The 21026-nt window shown below is 36.8% G+C and overlaps 1 protein-coding gene across 1 annotated transcript in view; it reads left to right on the top strand.

Moving 5' to 3' along the window:
• The first annotated feature begins 5 nt into the window (after positions 1–5).
• Positions 6–21026, top strand: part of ca5a (carbonic anhydrase Va) — a 64551-nt gene continuing 43530 nt past the window's right edge. The window contains exons 1-3 of the mRNA XM_063067019.1: positions 6–446; positions 743–937; positions 19089–19207. Coding sequence (XP_062923089.1) covers positions 329–446; positions 743–937; positions 19089–19207 — 432 coding nt within the window. The 5' untranslated portion in view covers positions 6–328. The remainder of the gene's footprint in view (positions 447–742; positions 938–19088; positions 19208–21026) is intronic.

The raw sequence follows: 21026 nt of genomic DNA, 5'->3' as shown, positions 1-21026 counted from the left end.
TTCAGGCTACATGAAGTCATTAACAACAAATGTTACCCTCGTTTTTTTCCCGGCGACTAAAGACCTTTATGTTGAAATTTAAGGGCTTCATAATTTGATTCGCTGAGGGAGGAGCGCATGCGCTGTGTTCGATAAACATGAATGGGTGGGTTCATGTGACAGAAGCAGTTTAGCCGGGAGATGAAACACAAAACCAATAGAAGAGCAGGATATTTTGCAATAGAAGTATTCCTGCACAAACCGGCTGTATCAGTTACAATTCTGCTTTGACTATTTCGAATCAGATTTCCATCCGCTTTGCGCTGAATTGTAGCAGCGTTGAACCAAAATGGTGTTTTCTTTCAAGTCAATTTTTGCTTTTGCAAAACGATTCCCAATAAGGCATATCTGGATCCCGATTAGAAATTGCAATCTTGCTTCTTGCACCCGGAACACAAAGACAAGAGGTAAGCACTCGCTTTAGCATTCCAATCATTTTACGTTTGCGATTAATTGCCTTCAGGTTACAGTAGGTAAATACTGTTTTCGTGGTAAATCATTATTCAGTTAGTTTCTAATTTTAACATGGTCTTTTTAATAATTTGAACTGACCCAAAGTCTGGATTTAAACCTGTTTAAGTTCATCGCATTTGTTTTATCGTAAAATCGGTGAGTATCTTCAGCGCTTTTGTTTGATACGTTTACCAACCTTCTTTGATCTCTGCCGTTGTCGTCATCTTTAATGTTTCATATTTCTTTCCAGAACAAGAACGGCAGAATTACACATCTGCCTCAAATGGAACCCGACAGTCTCCTATTAACTTAAGCTCTGATAGGAGTGTGTACGATCCGCAACTGAAACCTTTGGAGATTTCCTATGACCCCAGTAGTTGTCTTTTACTCAGGAACAACGGCTACTTTTTCCAGGTAGAATTTGAAGACTCAAAAGACAACTCAGGTACGGGAAACTACCTATATTGGTCGTCTTGAGTTGTTAATGTGTAAAAATGGTGTCATTGAATGCAAAGATCACAGAGTTTTTAGGTAAAATTGTAAAGAATATAATCTGTCCTTCTTTTAAAGTTCATGCAATTGGAATGTTAAGATAGCCCTTCCTCACATTTACTGCCAAACTTCTTGAGAGTTTCCATTTTTTAAATTTATCATTTCCAAGCAGATTCTGGATACGAAATGTGCTATTTATGTCTTAATGTAGTCAGTTAGAAAATATTAGAAGAAATTACATTAGTGAAGTTCATTGCTAGCATTCACCATTGAAACATTTCAGATCACTTCAGCAAATTTAAAGATACTATCTCATTTGAAGTTTGTAGATTATATTTGTATGTAAGTGTAATTGAAGTACCCAATTTTGAAGAATTGTCAGATTGTGCCGGCAGTGAAGGATTAAAATGTTTCAAAATCCCTTTACAGGGTCATGTGTCTTTGGACAGTTGAGATTCTTTTTCCAAAATGTATTACATAATTTGTTTATTACATAAATAGTTAAAGTGAGTCAGTGTCTAGTTAGCTTGCTTGTAGAAACATACAAAATGCTAGAGGAGTGCAGCAAAGACTGGATCGGCTAGGCTTATACTTTCTGGAATTTAGAAGATTGAGGGGGGATCTGATTGAAATGTATAAAATCCTAAAGGGATTGGACAGGCTAGATGCAGGAAGATTGTTCCCGATGTTGGGGAAGTCCAGAACGAGGGGTCACAGTTTGAGGATAAAGGGGAAGCCTTTTAGGACCGAGATGAGGAAAAACTTCTTCACACACAGAGAGTGGTGAATCTGTGGAATTCTCTGCCACAGGGAACAGTTGAGGCCAGTTCATTGGCTATATTTAGGAGGGAGTTAGATAAGGCCCTTGTGGCTAAAGGGATCAGGGGGTATGGAGAGAAGGCAGGTACAGGGTTCTGAGTTGGATGATCAGCCATGATCGTACTGAATGGCGGTGCAGGCTCGAAGGGCCGAAAGGCCTACTCCTGCACCTATTTTCTATGTTTTTATGTTTCTATATCAGGCAGCATCTATAGAAATTAATAAATAGTCGATATTTCAGGCCGAGGCACTTTTTAATTGTTTTGTAATTCGTTTTTTTCCATGTTTTAGCTGCTTAGTTTGCGTAGGTTTCAGGTTTATACTTGTGCAACTTGTTTCGGGGAGCACTGGACTTATCTCGAGTCGTTGTAACTGGCAACAAAGTAATAATGCTAATAGTCCCCTGGCTGTATCTTCCTAATTGGTTATTTTGAAGAAATGCCATAATTAGAGGAAGGGTGATATTATTTTCACAATTTGGAGTTTTTAACTGAACTGATACCAAAGTCAACCACTCAAATATGTGACTTTAATTGCATCTTCACTGTACATGTTATCCCTGGACTAGAAGTGCCTGACGTAAGGACTCTCCTACATTACCTGAAATTTGAAAATTCAATATTCATGCCATTGGATTGTAAACCACCCAAGCGGATGAGATGTTGTTAGACTATTCAGTTTAGGAACTTCAAGTCCAGACTCTCACTTTATTCACAATACCTGTGAATGCAGAAGAATGTTACAATTCTTTTTGCAATCTTAAACAGTTATTTCTTAAAGTAGAACAGGTTGTGCAGCATGCTTATTTCTCATGAGAGCATATTTACAAACACAGATTTTGTGCAAAACTACTAATCAATGCATTGATTGCATGATCTTTATTACATCAGCTGTGAAGGATTGCTTTTTCTGTAACTTGCGTGTTGTGCCCAAACTGTATTTTTATCCAACCTAGCAAAACAAGGTTAGGATAACCCCATTGACAACCCCTGTTCTCCAACTTGTGGTGATGGACATAGGATCAAAGAAAGTACCTCTTTCCAAGTAGCTTTAATATCACATAGTAGCCATTCACATAAAAGAATTCAAAGTTCAAAGTAGATTTATAATCGAAGTATATATACATCATCATATAGGACCCTGAGATTCATTTTTTTGCATGCATACTCAATAAATCCATTACGGAATAAATTTACATTTAACCTTTTAAACATTATACAGAATGTCAAATGTTTAGATTTGAAAACTGTTTAAATTTTGATTTGCAGTGGTGTAAGAAAGTTGCATTTCAAAAAATTAGATTTGGAGGAATAGATTGTTAAAGCACTAATTTGTGCATAACCCCATTTAAGAAAAAGTAATTGGATGTTTGTGTAATTGGATGATTTTTCCAAACATTTTACAGTAGAACCACTTATAAGTACTTTAGATTCTTATTATTTTTGTGTTGTTTGATTTTTGTCATAGGAGCCTGTAACAGTACATGTAGTGAATGTGCAATGGATCACTGAGAGTAACTTGGACATTGCTGCATTAAGATATACATGCAGAATTGAATGTTACAATTGATTTAATGGAAGCACTCATTTTGCCATTGTTATCACCCAGAATATAGGTACATATAATTATACTGTAGGTACATATAAATTTATGGACCAATTAATGTACAGGAATATATTTACGTATTTTAGAGTCCTTCACAAACTATTATGAATATGGTTAACAAAATTTAGACTTCTATTTTTAAATTCAGGGTTTCTTTATGCATGTTCAATCATCCTATTTTTGTGCTGAAAGTAATAAAGCTGGACAAAGCTGAATTTGTGGTCAAAAATATGTAATGACTTGAATGTTCTTAAATTACATGTGTTTAGTAATTACAGGTCTTGCAAATATCTTATGCACAGAAATATAGCTAGGATACCTAAGACTTTTGCACAGTACTGCAGTAATTTTATGTGTTGTACTACAGTGCTGTCGCAAAAAATAAACTAATTTCATGACGTGAGTAATGATAAAACTGACTCTGATATGGGTCTTTATTGTGAACTGAGATTGGGAATGGGGCAGGGAGAGGGCAATCATGGTTGGGAAAATGGGGATGGAGTGGGAAGTGCCAGCGAGACATTCTGTATTAATCAATAAACCAATTGATTGGAATCAAGATACCTTGCCTGGTGTCTCAGGCTTGGGTGTGTTGCACCCGACCCATCCCACACCCAGCACTCCTTTGCCACCTGTCCCACGCCTGGCACTCCTCTGCCACTTATCCCACATCCCTCCCGCAGCACTTCACCCTTGCCATTCCCAATGTCGTTTGCTCCCACCAGATTTTACAAATTATTATCTCCACACTACATTGACAAACACACTACAGTGCAAAGTCTTAGGAACCCTAGGCTTAAGACTAAGACTTTTTGCACAATACTGTACATTTCAGAATTTGCTTTGTACTTGAAAAGGCTAAATGGCACAATGTTTTCAAGTATTTGCTGTTGCTGAAATTAAGTTTTTTTTGACCACTAATCTCATCATATAAAGACAGTCTTTTGTCAATGATTTAATTTTGTGCCCATATTTTATCCTTAATCACATACCTGAGAATTATTTCAAAATAGCCATTCATAATTGGCTTAATATTGAATTGGCATAATTCAAATTTGACAGGTGCTAATGACAAATCACATTTTGACTCCTCAAGAGCTGGTAGAATCATCATTCTTTAAATAATTACAAGTCAAATTCACAACTTTTTAAAAATATTCTCTTAGTGTTGTAATAAGGCAATTTTATGCAATTTGTTTGTGACTTTAATTTGTCATTCCTGTCCTACTCTAATCTCTATGCCTTTGGCCTTTTGCACTATTGCAACAAAATCCAATGCAAGCTTGAGAAACATAATCTAATGATCAACATTGAACAGTTTCAGATTACTGGCTTTTCCAGTTTGTATCAGGACAGGCCAGTACTAATAACTCAGTTTTTCCCTCTTCACTGATGTTACCTAGCTTGGCATTTCTAGCATTAGGCTATTTTACTACTTAATATCTTCAGGAAATTATTGAGTTGTGTGAAATGGCCTGTTTCCATGTTACACAACTCTTATTATACAGTAAGTGGCCACTTTATTAGGTACTTCCTGTACCTAACCAAGTGGCCACTGAGTGCATGCTCATGGTCATCTGCTGTTGTAGTCCATCCACTTCATGGTTCGACATGTGCATTCAGAGGTGCTCTTTTGCACACCACTGTACGATTATTTGAGTTACTGTTGCCTTCTTGTCAGCTTGAATCAGTCTGGTCATTAGCATCTGACCTTTCCTATTAACAAGGCATTTTCACCCACAGAATTGCTGCTCACTGGATTTTTTTTTTGTTTCTCGCAGTATAAGCTGTAAACTCTAGAGACTGTTGTCCAAGAAAATCTCATGAGATCTGCAGTTTCTGAGATACTTAAACCACTCCATCTGGCACCACAATCATTCCATGGTCAAAGTAACAAATAACGTTTGTTCACCATTCTGGTGTCTGGTATGAACAACAACTTAACCTCTTGACCATATCTGCATGCCTTGGTGCATTGAGTTGCTGCCACTTGAATGACTGATTAGATATTTACATTAACAAGCAGCTGTACCTAATAAAGCGGTCACTAAGTGTATAAGTTCACAACTTCATGAAGTTTAGTATCAGTGTGTTTATTGATTATAGTTCTATAATTATGAAACACTTCATGTCTACATCATGAATCTATCAAAGTTCAGGACTTCTGTGTTTATATGGGTCGTTATCAAATGTAACTTGAATTATGGATCTTGCTCTCAAATATTTGTCCCGCTCGTTTTAATGACTAATTTAGGATGGCACAATTATGTAAGCAACTTGCGATGTGAATAATTAACTTGTATGCGTACTTGGTTGAAAATAGATGTTATCAGGCCATATGAGATTGTAACGTTTACACTGTGTCCTTGACAAACTGACCAAGGTACATGATGACATTAGTGTGATTTTTGCCAGATGTATCTGTGTGAGAATCTGGCTAAGGTTATCTGGTGGTAATATGTCCATTATAGAATTTGGAGATTGAACATCAATTTCTCTCTTCAAAGGGCAAATGTCAACAGTTTCCAAAAACCATCAACTTTTCTTAATTTTGACTGTTGAGTGCAAATGAAAACTTCGTCAATTATACTGAAATTTATATAGATTTTCAAGACAACTTGCTCCCATTTTCAAACATTCAGATTAGAGAAATAAATTCATGTGACAACTAATTGGTTTAAACTCTAGTTGTTGTCTTAAGAACTCTAGACTATGTATGTAGTTAGCTGATAAGATCACATTTTTTTGTGGGGTATCGTGCTTTGAGGTACATGACGATATTTTTTGTTTAATTCAAAGATGGAGAGCCCTGCTGGCAGCCAATGGGGTAACATCTTTTTGAACTTGCTCCTACCTTATCTATCTTTTTGTTTTCTACCAGTTTTTTGAAACCTTATTATAAATCCCAATATTGCTGTATTATGTCTATGAGAAAGACTAAAGCCTCTGCAAAAGAAAAAGAAGATGATTCTCCACCCACTTTGGAATCAATTGGAGATTTCCTTAAAAAGCAAAGAACAGAACTTTCTGAGAAATTTCAACATCCTAATGTCAAGTTGGACACTATTCAACAAACTCTAATCGAACATGAAAAGCAAATTAAAGAGAATAAAGAAACTTTGTCGATACTGGAAGCGGACTTAGAAGACATGAGTAAGCTCTGCAAAAAATTACTATTATCTAAAGAAAAATTAACAAAGAAGATTGCCAACCTGGAAAGCAGAAGCAGGAGGAACAATCTACGTACTCTGGGTCTTGAAGAATCAATTGAAGGTGTCCACCCCGCGCAGTTCTTTGCAAGCTTTCTGAAGCAGCTATTCCCTGATTTATTGTTGTCTGTTCCTAAGTTGGACCGCTCCCACCGGTCACTAGCCCTCAAAACAAAGTTGGGAGAGCGTCCTAGGTGGGTTATTTTATGTTTTCATGAATTTCATACTAAGGAGCTTTTGGTCCGTCATACCTGTCGGGTAGGAATGATCGATTACAAGGGGAAGATAATCAGATTCGTGGAAGGTTATACACTGGATGTTATGGCTGTACATGCCAAGTATAAAGAGGTCATGTCACTGCTTTATAACAAAGGGTTTAAGCCCTCCCTTTGCTTACCTGCACATCTTAGAATCATTCAGAAAAATGGTGTGCAGAAATGGCTGGGATCGGTTGAACACACACACAAGTTTACGAAAGCAGAAGATTAATTGTGTTATATCTCTTACAAGAGCAATTATCTTTTCAATGTTGGATAGAATAAGGTTTTAATAAACTTAACGTTTTGACTGTTTACATATTTTGATATTTTTGATATTTTCTTTGATATTTTTTATTTTTTTTGAGGTTTTTCTATATGTATATATTTTGAAACTGTTAAAATGAATCCTCTTATGTTTTGGATTTCTGATTTGTTTTTTTTTTGTCTGTTTTGTCTTGGTAGGAACATAATAACCTTGAATGCTTGGAGTTTTGCCAGCAAGATTTCTTTGGGAGGGTTATCTTTAGGGTTTAGCATGCCGACTGTCCTTTGGTCGGCTTTTTGGCTTTGGGAGGGGGAGGAGGTAGGGTCTCTTTTTTCTTCTCTGGAAGCTGGGTTGGGCTACCATCCAAATTTTCTGTTTGAGTACCTTATTTTATAGTTCGTTCTTTGGTTATAATAATTTATGATCAGATCTTTTAACTCCTCTGTTAATTAGTATTCAAATGGATTGAAATATTAATTTACTTAATTTTAATGTGAAAGAGTTAAATCATCCTGTGAAACGGAATAAGATTTTTGCTTATATTAAAAAATTAAGGGCCCCCATTATTTTTCTGAAAGAAACGCATGTACACAGTTGTGACAACGCACACCTTTTTAATCGGTGGAGAGGTTTACAATTTCATTCTTCATTTAGAGAAAAATCTCGAGGGGTCTCGATTCAATTTCTTTTGTTCAACATAAAGTTGTCTGTGACCCTAATGGGCGATTTGTTATAGTGTCAAGGAAACTAGATAATCAATTAATTGTATTTGCTGATATGTACAATGTGGATGACCCAGGATTTTTTGAGCATTTCTTTTCATTCCTGCCAGATTTGTTTATTCTTTAGTGATGGGAGGAGATTTTAATTGTTGTCTAGACCCAGTATTAGATCGTTCTTCTCTTAAATCAGCCACACCTAATAAATCAGCTTTATTTATTCAATCTTTTCTGACAAAATGTGATATTGTTGATGTCTGGCATTTTTTCTACCCAGCAGAAAGGGTGTATTCATTCTTTTCTCATGTCCATCATTCCTATACCAGAATTGATTTTTTTTTATTGATAGTCAAATGATTCCATTAGTTCGATCCATTGAATATAAAGAAATAACTGTATCCGACCATTCTCCTGTATTTCTATCTTTAAGTCTTCCTGGTTTCACTCATATGAACAAATCCTGGCATTTCAATTTAACTTTGTTATCTGATGAGGACTTTCTAAAATTTCTGGAGAATCAAATTACCCTTTTTTTTGAAGAAAATGCGTTGGAAAAGACTTCTAGTCTTATAATTTGGGAGGCTTTTAAGACATATATTAGATGACATATTGTCTCCTATACTGCATATATTAAAAAAAAAGCTGATAAAGAGAGAATTGACTTAGTTAATCAATTAAAACAATTAGACCAGAAATATGCTTTGGCACTAGACCCTGAACTACACAAAAGATGTATTGAAATTAAAACTAACTATGATCTCCTAATAACGTATCCAATTGAAAGCCAGCTTTTAAAAGATAGAAGCCAATACTATATACATGGAGAAAAAAAACTGGTAAACTATTGGCTAATCAATTGAAGACCTTTTATAGCTAAATGACAAATTAAAGAAATTCGCAAAACCAATGGTGGTTTGACAACTGACCATTTTGAAATAAATGACACTTTTAGAGAATTTTATTCTAAACTGTATAGTTCTGATTTTGTTAAAGATAATACTGCAATGAACAATTTTTAGACCAATTAAATATTCCTGGACCTTTGGTTGATAATCAAAAGCAGTTGGATCAACCTATTTCTCTGGAGGAAATCGCTGAGTCTATACGTTCATTTCATTCTGGGAAATCTCCAGGACCTGACGGATTCTCTGGAGAATTTTATAAGGCTTTTTCTTCATTGCTTATACCTTATTTATGTTCTACCCTTACTAATTCCTTCAAGGTGGATAGGTTGCCACAGTCTTTATGAAGCTTCTATTTCGCATATTCTTAAAAAGAATAAGAATCCCACTGAATACTCTTCATATAGACCAATCTCTTTACTCAATGTTGCTGCTAAGATCCTATCTAAAGTTTTGGCCCGTAGACTCGAGAATATTGTACCTTCTATAATATCTGATGATCAGACAGGATTTATTAAAAATCTATATTCCCATTTTAATGTACAGCGATTGTTAAATGTTATGCATTCTCCATACAAGGAAATATTGGAACGTATGATTTCTGTGGATGCGGAGAAGGCTTTTGACCGAGTTGAATGGAATTACGTATTTGAAACCTTCGAAAAATTTAATTTTGGGCCCAATTTTATTCTTTGGATTAAATTACATTAGTTATCTCCCTCCGCTCAGGTCCTTGCTAACTTTCACAATTCTAAACCAATTAATCTCCAACGTGGAACCAGACAAGGATGTCAGTTAAGCCCTTTGCTTTTTGATTTGGTATTGGAACCTTTAGCAATTGCCTTTCGAGGGTCTAAAGATATCACTGGTATCTTAAGGAAAGGTACTATTCATAAAGCCTCGCTTTATGCTGATGACCTATTGCTTTTTATATCTAATGTTACAACTTCTTTACCCTCTATGTTTCTTTTACTGACTAATTTTAGTCAGTTTTCAGGATATAAATTGAATTTACATAAGAGTGAATTGTTTCCTTTAAATAATTTGATACCAACTGATTAACCTTCCTTTTAAAATTGTAAGAAAACAATTTACATATTTGGGTGTAACAATCACTAAGAATTATAAGGATCTATTCAAAGAAAATTTTCTAACCTTAATGAGTTATGTGAAAAAGACACTTATCAATTGGTCGCCTCTCTCTTTATCATTGATTGGTCGAATTAATTCTATTAAAATGAATATTTTACCTAAATTTATATACCTTCTTCAAGCTGCACTTGTTTTTATTCCTAAGTCTCTTTTTTGATTCTTTAGATTCGATTCTTTCTTCCTGTATATGGAAGAACAGAAAACCCTGATTAAATAAAGCCCACTTTCAAAAAATTAAAAAGAATGGAGGTCTTGCTGTACCCAATTTTAGGTTATATTATTGGGCAATTAACATACAAAATCTTGCGTTCTGGTTATATTAATCATGAGGATTGTCCAGTATGGGTCTTTTTTGAAGCCAATTCTGTTATGAAATTTTCTATTATTTCTCTTCTTGGATCCTCTCTTCCTCTATCTTTAAATAAATTACTGACAGTTTGGTGGTTAAACACGCTTTGAGGATCTGCTACAGTTTAGAAAACATTTCGGTTTATTGAGATTTTCCCTTTCTGGTCCTATTTTTTCTTATCTTTTTTAAACCATCTATGACCGATCTGTTTTTTAGAACATGGGATAGATTAGGCATTAAACAATTTCAGGATCTGTTTGTTGGAGGGATTCTTTCTTCTTTTGAGCGGCTCTCAGTGAAATATAGCCTATCAAATACCCACTTTTTTCGATACCTACAGATTAGAGATTTTTTAAGATCTGAACTACATATATTTCCTACCAGCCCAGATAGGAACATAATAGATGTAATTTTGAATTTGAAACCTTTTGATAATGGCTCAATATCTTATATTTATGGTCTGTTGGGACTGAGAATGTCTCCTTTAGACAAAATTTAAAAAGATTGGGAAAAGGATTTACAGACTTCATTATCTGATGAGACCTGGAGGGCTATTTTCAAAATGGTTAATTCTTCATCATTGTGTAGGCTCATCATTCCCTCCTACAATTTAAAGTGGTACATAGGCTCATATGTCTAAAGACAAGCCCTCTCGTTTTTTTTTTGCAGATATATCTTATTGTGACAGATGTAATAATGGCAAGGCTTAATTAATTCATTTGTTTTGGTCATGTTCGAGCCTTGAAAAATATTGGAAGGATGTATTCCAAACTTGTGTACTTTTTAAAGTTAATTTTAAGCCCAATCCTTTGACTGCCTTATTTGGTATATTGTTGAGGAAAGAGCTATAATTTTGGAGCCTTCTCATTTACAGGTACTGGCTTTTATTTTTCTTAGGCTAGGAGGGTGATCTTGCTTAAATGGAAGGAGGTTGCCCCCCCCCACACACATGCTCAATGGTTATGCGATGTTATGTCGTGTATAAATTTAGAGATTCGTTGTTCGATTTCTGATTCTAATCAAGATTTTCAAAGGCTATGGGGACCCTTTCTGAACTATTTTGAAAATCTTTGAATTGTTATTGTTATTAAAATATAGATCTAGGCTACTATTATAAATCACTATCTGGTAAAGTACTTTTTTTTTTTCTCTTTTTAACCAACCAGCTTTGTCTTGTTAGTGGGTATAGATTTTTTTTTATAATATAATTAACCATATTATTGTATTTCATAATTCAATTTATTTTATTTGATTGATCATGAATATGGGATACCGTGATTGTGTCAGTGTCATTTATATATAGTGCATTTTGTGCCACCTTATTTTGATTTATAATAAGTATCCTTATTCTGTATTTGTGTATATGAAAATTAATAAAAATATTGGAAAAAGAAAGAAAAAGATGGAAGATTAGTATTTATTGCATATTCCTAATTAATCTTGAACCAAAAGACTAGTTCAAAAGATGATTAAGGGACAACTGTATATCAGTAGTCTGGTATTACATATGACTTAGAGTTGCTATGTAGGGTAGATTTTATTCTTCAAAGGACTGGATTGTTTATTTGCTTTTGTGGAAGTGTTATCTTCACTGTATTTGAAGACATAACCTTCCTGTGGAAGTAAACTATTCTGAACCTTATTCCTTTACTGGACCATTCAAACAAAGCCAAAGCTCTGAGGTGTTGCTGGATTCCTGGAAATTGCATACTTCGGGAGGATGTGATCAAAGTGGTATCTGTCCAGATTGATACAAAATATTCAACTGCATTTTTATCTGCCAAGTATACTGGTTAAGCTTTCTTCCATACTGCAAAGAACAAAATTAAATGGTCTTATTTATGTTCGTTTGTTTTTTGTTGTGGCAGCTTTTGCTCTTTGACTTTATTTCCGAGAAACCAATTCTCAAGATTTTAGCCCAGATTCTACAATCAAAATGAACACTACTTCAGTACTTTTTTTACTTAACTTAAATATATATATATACTTTAGTTTTTTTTTTGCTATGTATTACAATGTGCTGCTGCTGCATAACAACAAATTTCATGACATGTTCCAGTGATATTAATTCTGATTCTGGTCGTGCGTCACAGATTACACACCTGTATTTTTCTATTTGATTATTAATCCTGTCTTCCATTATTCTCTTAACAAAGATATTTTCACCACCATCTTTAATTAACAGCAATTGTTATTTGCACATTTTATGAATAGTTTCATTTCCCCCATCAGTGAAGTGTGAACTAATTATTGCTTCCCTGGAGATTTGACAAGCACCATTACAATAATTTCCATGAACCTTGTTTGAGATTAAAGTAGGGATTGGGTGTGCAGGGGTGGTTTGATACGGAGGCATTTAGGGAATTTGAGGACACTGGGGTTCCCTACCAAAACAGCAACATTTACCACATTTTGTCCTCTGCATAAATCTAAATGATAAACCCTCCAGCCGCTTTTGTGGTCATCAGAACTGCATACTCATTGATGAGACTCTATGCTTGGGGACATCTTCCATTTGATACCTTAACCAGAAGGGATGTCTTCCAGTAAGATGGTGTGTGTTCGAACACAGCAGCCTCTTGGGCCAACCAAAGGTGCACTTTTCTTTTTAAAATGTGTTTTCTATGATCATAAGACTACAGTATACTGTACTCCAAGAACAACGGGTACTGTGGACGAGTTGGAGGAGGAGGAGGAGGAGTGGGTTCTCAGCTGGGAGGAGGAGGAGCAGGTGGACGGACGGCCGGGAGAGTGTTTGGAGATGCTGACCTGCTGCTTGCCATTCAAAGACATTGTTGAAAGCAGAATACAGCGTAGCTGTGAGTGACTGTCTTGGATGTTTCACTTGCGATCGCAAGATCCTGTTGGACATTGATAATGTGAGATGCCACATGCTTGTTTCCCTTATTTGGTGGAGAGACAGGCAAGGAGACAGCAGTGTGGCCTCATTTGTAGTGAAGACAAAGCCTCAAGCAGGCTTGCCTGCTGCTGCAATCCAGGTGAGATGATGCTGGAGGCAGTACAGCATGGAGTCTGTGCTCAGTTGGGAGGTGGCCTCTAGTGTTCGACAAGTGGAAGTTCAGGCTGGATTGCCGTGAGCTGTATTTTGCATGTTGCTCAGGAATTTGGACTTTTCATGTGTTTTCTTGCCTGACAATGTGTATATTTTTTTTCTCTTGCACTATTTTAAATGTATGTTATGTATCTGGGCCCCAGAGGAATGTGGTCTTGTTTGACTCTATCCAAGTATGGCCTGAAATGATAATTAAACTTGATTTGATAAGTACCATAGTATTGGAATATATTCTCAAAACAGCATATTTATGTGTATAGTCCTCATCGTAGGCTTATTATGAGGTACAGTAGCTAGTACTATGAATACAAGCTAACAGCAACATAACTCGATGATGGATGGGAATAACGATGAAAAGGTAAATATGATTCGGGTAGCCACAAACATAAAGTTTGAATGTCCCTTTAAGGGATAATGAGGCTATCACTTCTGTGCAAATTTACCATTTGTCAGGAAGCAATAATTTAGCTCACACCAGTATAAACTTAGATTAATATTGTACTGACAAAACATTTTAAACTATAATGAACAAAATAAAGAAAAAGAACCCCTTGCATGTATATTAGCCTAACTGTGCACATAATTGTTGGATGTCATTGTTGCATTATCAATCCGGTTTGTTTCACTTCGTTTACTTACGATACTGAACAATTCTGCCTGAAAACACAGTTCATGCAAAAACATAAATAAATATCCACTCCAAGGACAAGGCATCAAACATTCTCTAAGGCTGTGTGATAATTAGGTAATTTAAAGTTATCTGTACATTCTCTGAGACCATTGTCTGCCTAAAGATTTTCTGACAGCAATATCTGTCATTCCAAATTGAGTATTTCACAACGTTCACTCTTGTTTGTTATCTGTGTCCATTCTTTCATCTTTCTCCTTCTCCTTCTCCTTCCAAAATTCTTGCCTTTCCCCAGAAAGTGGTACCCCCCCCCCGGATCTCTCTAGAATGTTCTAGGGCATATTATTAGATGAAGTGTTAACAAGACAACTCCTATTGGCTATTACAACGAGCCTAACTTAATCAACTGATGAAAATCTACAAAAAATAAAATACTCAACAGCATAACTGTATTAATACAATAAAGCATCATCTTAAACCATTGTATTACATATTCATTTGTATTATCTGTGCAGTAAACACTGAAAATTCCCAAATATGTATATACTTTATTGACGCCAAACAATTGGTACTAGAACATACAATCATCACAGTGATATTTGATTCTGCGCCTCACACTCCCTAGATGTGTAAAAATTATATGTAAAAATTAAGCAATTTTATGTCGAAATAAAGCAATCTGGAATTGTACTGCTGTAAAATTTGACAGTGTAGATTCTGAATAATCCTCCTTTTCATCACTTTTTTGATCCAATCCTTTCACCTCTGTTTCCTACATTGTGCTTCATGCTGATGTCAACTCCTTCACCCAGAGTTCCTTCTTGATCTATTTATATAATTTCCACCGAGTGGCTTTATTTGTGTTTAATGCTAGCATATGTTGAAAGGAGCCACACACGCAATTGGAACTTAGAAGATCAGGTAGTCTCCATGGAGAGGAATAAATGGTTAGCGTTTTGGGCCATGACCTTTCATCATGAGTCTTGATGAAGAGTCTTATCCTGAAACATTGACTTTTAATCCTCTCCATGGATGCTGCCTGACCTGCTGTGTTCCTCCAGCATTTTGCGTGTGCTGCTCTGAATTTCCAGCCTTTGTAGAATCTCTTGTGTTTATTATATGTTGAAAGGATGTTTCTTGCATTTCCTCTGTAGTTCTGTCTACCTGGCTTTGAGGGAACCAGCAAAAGTAACAACATTAAAAAATGCATCTCGCCAAAGGTTACGGATACAACATTGGCGCAAAGCAGATTAACAAGTATTGGTTACCAGCACAAAGACAAAACTAGTGCCTTGGCTTTTCGGGCTGGTAGAAAACTAAACTTCTCATTCTGCAAGTAATCTCCATACTGATTGATTGGATGTTTATTCCCCGCATGGTGGCTGAAGCACTGCAGACAAAATGAAATGTTTGCGACATTTAATTTTAACGAAGAGGAGAAAGCTACCTTTTACTGGAACATGGGTATGGTCAGCTTTTGTTTAATTAAACTATGAAATCAGTGCATATGGGAATGACATCCCTTATACTTCAAAACCATCTACCTCAAATCATTACTCTGCATGGGAAGCCTTTTCTCAATGATAAACCCTATTGTATTTAATCTTGTACTATGTTCATGTATCATATGTCTATGTAGAGATAAAGAGTGCCCAATCAATACTAAGCTCCACCCATATTTTTCCCTGAGATATGTATTGTGCTCCCATTTTAAATCAGTGCCACTGGTCCTTGCTTTACAACTATTGGAACAATATTTCACTATTTACCTGATATCAACAATTTCTGGACATCACAAACATCTTCACCAAATCTCTTTTCAACCTGTATCTCCCAGGAGAACAATCCCAGCTTCTTTGGTCTAACCCTGTAACTGCAATCCCTTATCTCAGGAACATACTAACAAAATTCTCATCAATTCATTAGGCCTTTTGCACCCTTAGTTGTGATATCCAATATTGAATATAGTATGATAGTTGTGGCCTAAATACCATTTTGGTAGTGTAACCTTTCTACTTTAGTATCCTGTTCTTGTATTATTACAGAATCTGACTGGAATTGTCCTCTTTGGATTATATTGTCCTGTTTGTATTTTTCTGGGTTATAAAGATATCACTGCATGTTTTCTCTTTTTGTATTTCATCTGAATTCAATAATTATCCTCCTCACAGTTTATTACAAGTTTGGTGTGATCTACAGATTTTGAAATTCTATTTTGGTTCACCCCAATCCAAGTTATTAATCAGAGCAACGGTCCCTGGGCCATTGTCTACCCCATCACTTTAATAAACTACAATTTGCCATGATTCTACGTTCTGTCATTTTATATTAGATCACCTTTGCTGTATAACAACAAGACTATTGAAATAGGAGAATATGGCATCATTGTGAGTTGTTCATGTTTGGAGGTCCAGTATATATGCTTCCAAAAATGGCAATGTACCTCTGCAATACTTCTGGTTAAAAGAGTTTCCACTGTTGAGGAGGGAATTGCAAAATTCAGTTCTGGTGATAATGACTGAATGCTGAACTTGGAGAGGACTCTATAGGCGGTTATGATCCTAGTTACTTACTGATCTTGACCTCGTGCTGTTGGCTGTGAGTTTGAGAGGTGGTATTGAAGTCAATGATTAACTGCTGTGGATTTTGCAGATGTGACATATTACAGCCAAACATCCTTTGCTGGGAGATTGTATGTTTGGACTGATGTTCTGGGTACTGGCCAGAAGAAATCTAATTCTGAATGGTATTGAGCTACTGAAATTGCACGCATTTAGACAAGTGGAGACTATTCCATCGCAATCCTACCTTATGCCTTATGGTGGAAAGGTTTAGGAATCAGTAGGTGAATCAAACTCTCAGACCCTATTCTGTTCATACTTCTTTGACTGATCTAGTTGAATTTCTGATTTTGGTGGTGGAGAAAATGGTAATGCCATTGAATGACCATTTTAGGTACTCAGAGGCATGTGTGAGGGCAAATCAGAAGCCATGGCTTATTGTACCAGGCTGAGGGATTGCAATGCTTCCTTTAGATCGGGGGATGCCTCAGCTCTCATGAAAGCGAGAACTGTGCTTTCCTGCTCCATCAGGAAAGCGAAATGGAAGCATTCTGAGAATTTATAGCCACTTCTGCAATACTAGGGTCACAAGGCCTTCCTCGCCAGCACTTTGTTCTGCGCATCAAACAGGCGTAGTCCATTCAGTCCATGTGGGCAGCAACGTTCCTTATCCCATTACACTGAGCACTGGCTGTGTGTTCAGCCACTGCTGTTTACATTGATGATGCATGACTGTGTTTCAGAATCCAGCTCAAACTGTGTCAAGTTTTCAGATGACACAACAGTGATTAGCCTTATCAAGAACATTGACAAGACGGAGTATAGAGAGGAAGTGCTGATGGGTTGGTGTGAGAAGAACAACCCAAGCCTGAATGTGGATAAAACAAAGGAAATTATTGTGGACTTCATGAAGTACAGATGAACCACCCTCTCTACCAATAGGTGGCTTCTCCACAGAGAGAATTAAGTGCACCAAGTTCCTGGGAGTTAATAACAAGGCTGACCAAACCTGGTCCCTTAATATCACCTCCCTGAACAAGAAGGCACAGCAGCACCTCCACTTCCTAAGAAGACTGAGACAAGCAAGGCTCTCTTCCTAACCCCCCCTCTTCCTCCCCCCCCCCCCCCAGTCTTAACTGTGTTTTACAGGACCACCATTGAGAGCATCCTGACAGGTATGGGAGCAGTCAAGTGTCGGACCAGAAGTCCCTACGAAGGACTGTGAGGACAGCTGAGAGGATCATATGTGTCTTCCTACCACCCATCGAGGACATTTATCAGGAGTGCTGCATATGCAGAACTCTTTGAATTTTTAAGGATCACAACCATCCATCCAGCATCCTCTTTGACTTTCTACCATCAGGCAGGAGACTACAATGCATAAAAACAAAAATGGTCAAGATTAGAAACAGTTCCTTCTCCCAGGCAATTGGGCTTCTGAACTGCCTGTCGCTTCATATTCAAAGTATTACTGGTTAATCTTTTCTGTGCCTTACAATATTTAATATTAATGCACTTTAATTTGTTTATGTGTGATTTTATCCTTGCCTTCATAAGTTATCACGTGTTATGTATGTTATGTGTACTACTGTGCTTTACACCCTGGTATGGTGAAAAGTTGGCCGTTTTTATATCCATTATATAGTTATATACATGTATATAGTTAAATGACAATAAACTTGACTTGTTCTTCAAGATGGTACTTGCTTGGCACATGGAGAGCGTAAATATTGCTTGCTACTTATCAGCCAATGTTTGAACAGGTTCTCTGGTTCTTTACACGTATGATGAACTACTTATTCTTAGTAGTTGTGAATGTAATTGAACATTATGTACTCCCACCTTCTGCTTCCTAGGTACAGCAATTACCTTAGGTGTACCTTGTAATAATTCCTAGCATGCTAATTATTCTAGGAATACATTGCAGCAGCTCTTACTGGCATTGATAGCATAATGATAATTTATACTAGCTTCAAGCTTTAAAAAAACAAGGTTTAGTCATATATTTAGCTTCATATATGTGTTGAGAAATGGGCATATACTGGTCTTAAAAGTAAGTTTGAAGCCTTTGAGAAAATAACTTGGCAACTTTTTGGTTGGTTTGGTAATCTGGTCTTTTAGAATTCTTCACATTTTAAGAATAAGTAAAAATCCAGGAGTAATTTTCTATAGTTAATTTTGAATGCATTGTCTTTCAGTATCTATTAAAAGCTAAGTTTCTGACATTAACTTATAATATTACACAAATTTTAAACATTGAATGGAATGGCTCATTCATCGGTGTTTCCTTTCAAACTTGACAGAATAATATTGGGGGGAAACTGTGTAAGCCATGGAGATATTAGCTTGCCAATGCACATACAATTCTTTGGAACGTGATCCACACCAATTATGATATATCTTCTCTGGCGATCTGTGCTCCAGGTCCAGATAATCCATTAGCAACACCAAATTGGGAGTCCAATAGTATTATTTGACTTTGTTTCGCACTTGATTGATTTTCTTTTAATGGTAACAGCAGTAAGTATTCAAATATGCTTTGGATTTTTTTTTTGTTTCTAGTTATAAGCAATGGACCACTGCAAAACCATTACAGATTAAAGCAATTCCATTTTCATTGGGGTGCAGAAAATGATCGTGGATCAGAGCACACAGTTAATAATCAGGTCTATCCTGCTGAGGTATGATTTTTCCACTTCCACAGTTGTCTAAAATTTTATTGATAAAACTTAGTTCAGATAAGTTGAAGAGAATATACCTGAAAAATATCATTTTGAATTTGTTTTCTCCTCCCTTATGCTGTCCAAGATCCAAACAACAGGGCAAGCATGGGTACAGATTCTGCCACTATTCCTACATAAAAGGTAATCAAGAAAGGCAAATATCATAGGACAAGACTGAATACTGAGATCCAAAATTAATAATCAATAAAAACAATTGTTCATTCGGTTTTTGGACTGTGCTCTTGTCATTGATCATTGTTGTAAGCTGTTTGCAGAATGTAATAGAGATGGCTGGGATTATTTTCTACAGTAAACATACAGTATATCTTGAATTTAGATAAGATTTTGAAGTTAAGATGGCTTTTATTATATAAAAATAGAAAATGCTGCAAGTGTTCAGCAGATCAAGCAGTATCTGTGGAAAGTGAAACACAGTTTATATTTCAGGTTAAAGACCTTTTGTCAGAGCTGGCATTCATTTTTAAAAATTGCACAACATTGCAGCATTGAACAAACTTCGCAGCCAATTAACAGCATAAGAATATAACATAGCACAGTATAGAAACCAAGCTGTATGTCCAGCCCCACAAACATCAAGAGGGAATTTCACTCAGGTCCACTGACCGGGTAGAAAAAGACAGCGGATCGCGACAATGTAATTGAGCTCTGACCAGCGACCAATTGGAATTTGGGGTTGATTAGCAGGAAGGTGGGGCAAGCACTGCGGCCATTGTCTGAGTGGACAGAGTTAGAGTGGCTTTAGCTTCAGTCAGAGAAAGCAAAAGCAAATAAGCTCTAGGTAAAGTGTTTTTTTTTCCTTCCCTTCATTATATCTGCTCAGTTGGGACAGCAGAGATGCCAGGCGGGGTAGTTGAATGTTTCTCTTGCAGTATGTGGGAAGGCAGGGAGACCTCTAGTGTCCCTGATGACTACAACTATGAGAAATGCATCCAGCTGCAGCTTCTAACAATCCATGCTAAGGAGTTAGAACTGGACGAACTAGAGATTATTTGGCAGGCCGAAGGGGTGGCATAGTTACACCCAAGCTACAGAACACAGGAAACTAGGTGACAGTCAGGAAGGGGAAAGGGGTTAAACAGCCAGTGCAGAGTGCCCCCGTGGCCATCCCCCTCAACAACAGGTATACCACTTTGGATACTGTTGGGGTGGATGACCTGACAGAAAAAAGTCACAGCAGTCAGGTCACTGGCTCTGTGACTCAGAAGGGAAGTGGGGGAGAAGAGGTGCACTGTGGTGATAGGGGATTCTTTAGTTAGGGAATGGACAAGAGGTTCTGTGGGCGATTTTGAGATACACGGATGGTATGTTGCCTCCTGGGTGCCAATGTCCTGAACATCTCGGATCAAGTCCTCAGCATTCTAAAGTGGGAGGGTGAGTAGTGGCCCATGTAGGTACCAATGACATGGTAGGACAAGTGACGAGGTTCTGCATAGGGAGTTCGGCGAGTTATATGCTAAGTTAAAGGGCAGGAACTCCAGAGTTGTGATCTCAGGATTGCTACTCATCCCATGTGCTACTGAGGCCAGAAATAAGAGGGTCATATAGTTTAACAGGTGGCTAAGGAATTAGTGTAGGAGTGAGGGAGTAAGATTTTTGGATCATTGGACTTTCTTTCAGGGAAGTTGGGACCTGTACAAAAGGGACGATTTGCACCTGAACTGGAGGGGGATTAATATCCTAGTGGGAAGGTTTGTTAATACTGCACAGTGGTGCTTAAGCTAGAGTTGCTGGGGAATGGGAACCAGAGTACCAGAAC

Source organism: Mobula hypostoma, chromosome 14, assembly GCF_963921235.1.
Source record: "Mobula hypostoma chromosome 14, sMobHyp1.1, whole genome shotgun sequence".
Taxonomy (NCBI): Eukaryota; Metazoa; Chordata; class Chondrichthyes; order Myliobatiformes; family Myliobatidae; genus Mobula; species Mobula hypostoma.
This window is presented reverse-complemented; position numbering and strand designations above follow the sequence as displayed.